General features: G+C 56.5%; 1 protein-coding gene across 3 annotated transcripts; it reads right to left on the minus strand.

Moving 5' to 3' along the window:
- Window positions 1–105: 105 nt before the first annotated feature.
- RABGGTA (Rab geranylgeranyltransferase subunit alpha) lies at window positions 106–6428 on the minus strand. 3 transcript variants are annotated; one of them, XM_017544696.2, is made up of 17 exons: window positions 6178–6428; window positions 5803–5859; window positions 5527–5637; window positions 4890–5014; window positions 4511–4698; window positions 4070–4273; window positions 3671–3754; window positions 3503–3585; window positions 3313–3414; window positions 3099–3204; window positions 2954–3005; window positions 2697–2785; window positions 2457–2545; window positions 2247–2363; window positions 1346–1459; window positions 1002–1089; window positions 106–331 (listed from the first exon to the last, which is right to left on the minus strand). In XM_017544696.2, the coding sequence occupies exons 2-17, from the start codon at window positions 5803–5805 to the stop codon at window positions 183–185; spliced, it is 1704 nt and encodes a 567-aa protein (XP_017400185.1). In that variant the 5' UTR covers window positions 5806–5859; window positions 6178–6428; the 3' UTR covers window positions 106–182. The 3 variants fall into 3 exon arrangements, with proteins under 3 accessions (XP_017400185.1, XP_037600284.1, XP_037600283.1); XM_037744356.1 differs by having other exon boundaries at window positions 5803–5939; window positions 6178–6272; XM_037744355.1 differs by having other exon boundaries at window positions 5803–5971; window positions 6178–6264.
- Between the last annotated feature and the right edge of the window lie 237 nt (window positions 6429–6665).

Here is a 6665-nt window from a genome sequence, read left to right on the forward strand (position 1 = left end):
AGAAACCCCACACTGTGGAGCCCCAGGTTCATATGGGGCAACCAAGGCCAAAATAAATGGCTGCAGCAATGAAGGCAATGGTGAAGTGGTAGCCACAATAATAGCTTGGTAGCCTGAGGAGGCCTCTCCATTCTTTATTCAGTCCCAATAAGTTAGAGGGCAAGGGGAGGGGGCAGGACCTCTTAGGTGAGGATGGTGCTCACTGAAGGCAGCAGTTCAGCCAGGTGCTCCAAGATGCCCACTGCTTGGCACAGCGGGTTACCCTGCAGGTTGAGGAGGACCAGCCTGGGGCAGGAGGCAAGAGGCTGGAGTGCTGCAGGCTGCTGGAGGCCTTGTGCAGGAGAGTCAAGGAAAGCTTGGCAGGTTCCTCCCAATCCATCTGCTCCTGTGTGCCCTCAAGAGCTGGGGACTGCTGCCTGGAAGTATGTTTGATGGGCATCTCATATGCTCCCTGGAGGGAGTCAGGCTCTAGGCAGGGACTGCAAATGCCTGTGCACAGGGTTAGCCAGAAAAGAATGAGCCACAACACCCCACGCAGGCTAGTATAGTATGAGAGGAGTGGTGGAGGGGATGGTAAGGTGGAAATCTAGCCTGGTCCAAAGAGACATTTACTATTCAGAAATGATCCAGGGCTGCTGCGTGAAAATACTAGTGAAAGGTTGCTCTATCTTCCAATTTTTAAGAGAGGAATCAGAACTCTAGATTTTTTTTTTAAGTATGAAACTTCCTGATTTTTAAAAAACTACATGGTCCTGAAGAACATCTGCAGGCTGCCCATTTGTGAACTCTGACTTGAGGAAGTCACTTACACTCTGCAAAACTCCACCAGTGCAAGTCAGTGATAGCCCGAGAGCCCCAGGCTCTCCCCCTTCAACTCACACTACAGAGTCCCTGTCTCCTGACCTGCCAGAGGGTGGCACGTACCCTGCCTGCTGTCTGTCCCTCCCAGGGTGGCACTTCACCTTACCCACTGTCTGAAAGGCACCCAGAAGGAAGGATACGGTTGTTGCACAATAGCAGCTCCTGTAGCCGGGGTAGGTTGGTGACGCCGTCCAGGGACTCTATGGCATTATCACTGGCCTGCAGCACCTGGGGGCAGGAAGACACAAGGCAGGGCAGGCACTGTCAGCCAGGGATGGTTCGGCAACTGAGGAGCTCAGGCTGATGGGCCCACAGTGCACAGAGGGGCTCACAGGGTCAGGCTGGGTGATGGAGGCAGAAGGCACACAGACACCTGTTAGGGGCGGAAGGTCCTGGACATCTCTTTGTAATATAGGCAGACTTCTGAGGTAGAAGAAGGGGAAAAGAGCCACCCACAACAGCGATGGAGACATGGGTACTTTACCTCAAGGCAGCGCAGGGCAGCCAGGGCAGGTGGCAGGGTTCGGAGATGATTGTGTGACAGGTCAAGATGGGTGACCAAGAGCAGCTGCTCCAGATGGCACAGCACTGTCAGATCCTGGGGGTGAAGGGAGGAAGGAAGTGATGGGTTTCCTAGGAGACCTGGGAGAGGGTCCTCGGCCAGTGTTTATTAGGCACATGCCCTCTGTGCTCCACAAGCCCTTGGGGACCCCAGCCAAGGAAAGGATGGGAGCAGGTGGGAAGTTGACCTTATAGCCCACAGTAGTACATGCTACATGTCATGGACATGGGACAGACAGTGAGTGCTGCGAGTGGAGTGACCAGTGGAGCGGCCGAGGAGGAGGAGGCCTGGAGCTTGGAGGTATAGGGGCCAGTGGAGGGTGCTGGGCAAACAAAGACACCGCAGGGACTGGATTCTGATGAGGCAGGAGATGACTTTGGCAGGAACGGAGGTGCGTTGTAGTGACGTGATGAAACTGATGTGTTGGGAAGGACTAGGAAAAGTGGAGCCTGGACAACTTATCAGGAATCTCTGGAAACTATTTGGCTTTCAGGTGTTGGGGGTTGCTCCAAGGTCAGACGTGCTGGAATGTGTAGGAGGGGTGGGGTAGGGGTCACTGTGAAGGAAGATGAAGCTGTGAGCAGACTGGGGAAGAAGCAGCACAAGGAGGTCCTGGTGACTCAGAATTTGAAAGAGTGACAAAAAGAAAAATGGGCTGAGTGACAGAAAGCAAGGCTGGAAGAGAAGCAAGCTGGGAGGAAGGAATGAACTCCATCTTGATTGGGAGGAAGTCCACCAAGGCATCTGAGACTGGGGCAACGTCAGGGACGTGGGGAGGCCAGCAGGATGAGGGCCAGGGGAAGGCGCGTGCGGCAGCCCATACCTTGTGAGCCAGGTGCAGCACGCGCACCTCGGCATACTCCATCTTGAGCACACTATTCTCCAGCAAGAACTTGCTGCGCAGGTCATCCAGATATGCCGCCCGCATGGGGTCCACGGCCTGGAGTGGATAGGGCCGGCAGGGTATGCATGTCAGCTGCCTGCCTCCTGCCTGCTGGGCCTCCCCCTGGCCTGTTATGCAGGCACAACTTGCCTTCAGGGTCTGGAAGTACTGCAGGGTTTCCTTCTCATACAGCAGGGGGTCCAGCGCCCGCATCAGCAGGATGATGGTGAGCAGGCACCCTGAGGAGAGGGCGGGGAAAAGGAAGCTTTCTCCTGGATCCTCCTCTGCTCCCATCCGCCTGAGGCCCTCCTGCTTTCCTCTCAGGGCCACACTGGAAAGGGGCTTCCTCAGTGGGCTCTGGGAGCAGGCTCTCACAGAATGGGGCCTCACATTTATTCTCAGGCTCCAGCTCCTGCAGCTCCTTACAGGATTCCAGTTCAGACTGTAGCACTGTGGACTTTTCCACTGACAGCTCACACCTGAGGGTGGGCAGGGTGGGGAGGTGTTGAGGCCGGCAGCCCTGCAGTACTGGTCAAATCCCCAGAATCTACCCTGAAACATCTCCCCGAGGCTCTGGCTCCTGCCCTAGCTGCCTGCTGCCCAGAGCCCAGGGCCCCTCTCCTTGTTTTGTGCTTCCCTGTCACCACCTGAATAGCTGCTCGTCTGTGGTGGAGTCCCGACACCAGCCCTCCTGGCGGCCTGGGGAAAGAGTAGGTGGTTGTGGGGTGCACCCACGAGAGGAAGAAAGGGATGGGGGTTGCTGCAAGGGGTGAAGGCTGCAAGTTCCATCACCTTTTAAAAGCACGCATTCTTTCTGGACATCACCTTCTGTCCAAATGACGCAAAACGTGTGTTGGGGCAACTCGTCGTTGAGGGAGGCGGCAGGCAGGTCACAGAGCTGGGAGTGCTAGGTCAAGGAAATGCCTGGGCCTAATAACCACTTTTTTGACTCTCCCACCCAGCCCTGCCCCAGACCCCCATTTCTGCCCCACCAATCCTGGGATACCCAGACATGGTTGGGCCGATTCCTGCCATCTGGGGTCCTCCACTCCACAATCAGGGGAGACTCATCAACCATGAGCAGCAAGGTCTCCGTTCTGGAGCCTACCTGGTACAAGGGACAAAGAGAGACTTCAGCCCCAACAGCAACAGGCCCACAATCCCACAGTGCTCTTTGCAAAAGCTTCAGGACTCACGAGGAGGGGCCGAGAGAAGGAGACAGTCAGACAGGCCTCGTCCCGGCTCACATGCAGGCAGCGCAGTGCATCCTGGGGGTCAGCTGCGGGGAAACACAGCATCAGATCTTAAAACCTCTCCCATTCCTACCAAGCCCTAAATACCCAGCCCCTTTCCTCATTGCTTACCTCGGCCTAGGAGCCAACGGTGATAGAACCAGGCACTCTGATCATTGGGGTCAGTGAAGAAGGCATTCTGCACCAGCTCCAGCTCTGTGGGGTTCCGGGAGGCATGGGCTGTGGTCAGGCCAATGGTTGGCTGCTGGCCCTACCCTCTCCTTGGAGTACTTCCAGCCCCCAGTCTCACTTATATGCTGTCCTTGCACAGGGGCTGCGTATGTCAGTTTTATTTTCCCCATCAGACACTTGAGCTCCCTGCAGCCAGGGACTGAGTCTTAGGCACTCATGGAGCCAGGCATGAAGTAGGTGCTCAATAAATCCGAGCGACAGGTTCAGGAACAGGGTCAGGCATGGGGGCTGGAAGGGTGGCACTGCAGAGTCCTCCCGAGCACCCCTGACCCTGCTTACCTTTGAGCAGCACATCCTCAGGGAGGCGTCCCTGTGGTTCAGAATCTGGCTGGGGGTGCAGCTGGGGCAAGAGGCAGGAGCGATAATGCCAGGAGGAGTAGTTGGAGAAGTTCCGGGTGATGAGGCTGTCAGTGAAGGCTAGCTCTTCTGCAGGGGGCACTGCTGCCTGTGAAGCCACAAAACGCCGATAGTCCCAGCAGTGAACTGGAGGGGAGAAGTGACAGCATATATTAGAAGCAGGGCAAGAGGAGCTACCTGGCTGGAACCCCTAGAAACACCTCAGTGCACTCCACGGAGGATGCATTTGGCTCCATCATCCCTTTCAGCACCAGCTCAGTGGACCCATCCTGGATATCCCTCCCCATTCTGGGCCTTAATGAGGCCCCAGCACCAGAATGTGGGCAGGTGAGGACTGCGGGGACAGAATCTGCAGGAACATACAGTTCCGCTCATCGACCTCCAGGAAGCGGGCACACAGCTCCAGCTCCCGGGCCCAGTTGGGCTCAGGCAGGCGGCCTAGCAGCCAGCTTCGGTGGTGCCAGGTGCCATAAGACTTGGGGTTCACCCGCAGGCAGCTCTCCAGGAAGCCCAGTTCTGCCTTCACCAGAGCAGCCAATTCTTCAGGAGACCTGCACCCAGAGGGGAAGCAGGGTCAGGGCTTTCCTACACTCAACCTCAGCTCACCCCTTACTTTCTGCACCCAGCGCCCTACTGTCCTCCATCTATGCCACTGGCTGCCACATTTCTCCTCCACCCCTGGACCCAGGCAGTGCAAGTGCAGGGCCAGGGCAGTCTTCTAAGACCCTGAACCCCTACGCACTTCTGAGTCTCCAGCTGCTGGAGCACTTCTCGTCGGCAGTTCCAGAGGGTGGCAAAATCAGGGTTGGCTCCCAGAATCTGGCTTGTCAGTTCCAGCACTGACTCATCCAGCTCACCAGCCTGGCGCTGAGAAGACAGGTAGCAGGGTCAGAGATCATACCATTTGCCCACTACAGGACTAAATAACATAAATATAGAACCACCCAATATTCTGTGAATCCCATACTATATAACAGGTACCATACTATACTATACAACAGGGCCCGTTTCCTCACCCGTTTTCCACTGCATACACTGTTCCTGGGATAATGTTTAAATCTAAGCCTTCAACTGCTTAGAGTTGGAGTTCTGCAGAGCTCTCTGTTGTGGCCCACAAATATGAACCATGCTTTATGGCTTTACAAGTATTCTCTCATTTAATCTTTACAACAGCCTTATGAGTAGGTACAATTATTAGCTCCATTTTACAGATAAGCAAACTGAGGCCCAGCGATTCAGCAACTTGTCCAAGGTCATATAGTTATAAGTGAGAGAACCCAGAATTGGATCCAGGCAGTCTGACTCTAGGGACCTGCTCTTGGCCTGTGTACTATACTGAGGGAGCCACCTGGGGTTGGGGCTACCTCTGAGGGACCCACCTTCTGGAATACGGCTTGGGTGGCTGACTGGTATAGCTTCAGCTTCTGCTCTCGTTCTAGCCTTTTGGCCTCCGCCTGCTCTTCTGACGTCTTCACCTTTAGGCGTCCGTGCTACAAGGATGAACGGGTTGGAAGAGTGCAGGTTGCCTTGCAGGAGCTGACCTACAAAAACCCCACACTGTGGAGCCCCAGGTTCATACGGGTCAACCAAGGCACGGCCACTCGGGGTGAGGGCACGGGCCTGCGGAGGTGAAGGGCTGGGCTCAGGGTTCTCACCATGGTGCCGGCTCAGGGTTCAAGGCAGGGGAAGGGTCCAGTGGCAGCCCTTGAAGTCTGAGGAGAGAGGTGTCAATCACGTAGCCCCGCCCCTACGAGCTCCGCCCTCAGCTGTGTCCCGGAAGCAGCGCGCGTGCCTGGGCAGAGACCCCCAGGGTGTAAAGAGGTCCTGGGACAGAGGTTGCACATTCAGGAAGAAGCGAATACCCGGACTAGGGCTTCCATCCGTGTGGCCCTTCCCATAGCTCGATTCGCCACGGCCAAAGCCCCAGCTGGGACACCTGGGCGATGGGGACCACTCTGCGCCCCAAAGGTTGCCGCTACCCGCCAGTCCCACGGCTCCCTGGCACCCCCGCCCCCCGCGGGCGGACCCACCTGCACTGGGAGGAGGTGCGGGGGACGCCGAGCTGCGGCGCCCGCTACAGAGCCCAGGAGCTGCCTAGAGCGGCGCCACGTCCCGGCTCACCGAAACGCAGCGCCCTCTGCAGGCTTGGGGAAGGGCCTGCGGCGGAGGAGGCGCCTCGGAGGCGCGTGCGCGGGGGCTCTGCGCTCGGTGTCAGGACACGCTACGTAACTATTAGCCACCTGTGTGTACGAGTGCGCTCGTGCGACTGTAGCGTGCTTGTGAAATGGGGGCGGACCATGCTGGTTGGTAACTCAAAGTGCAGTGTAGTTAGTGGAAGAGGCTTTCCAATAGCTGGAAACCCACACCTTCGCTACTCCCCTGACCTTACCCTGGCCACACCGACATCTTCTAGAAGTTATATCTAACAGGTGGAGTTGAACTCCCTGTCATTTTCTCTAACCTCTGAAGCATTTAACACTACCCACTTCTTTACACTTGGCACTCCCATTCTGGCTTC

This window comes from Cebus imitator, unplaced genomic scaffold (genome assembly GCF_001604975.1).
Source record: "Cebus imitator isolate Cc_AM_T3 unplaced genomic scaffold, Cebus_imitator-1.0 Scaffold170, whole genome shotgun sequence".
NCBI lineage: Eukaryota > Metazoa > Chordata > Mammalia > Primates > Cebidae > Cebus > Cebus imitator.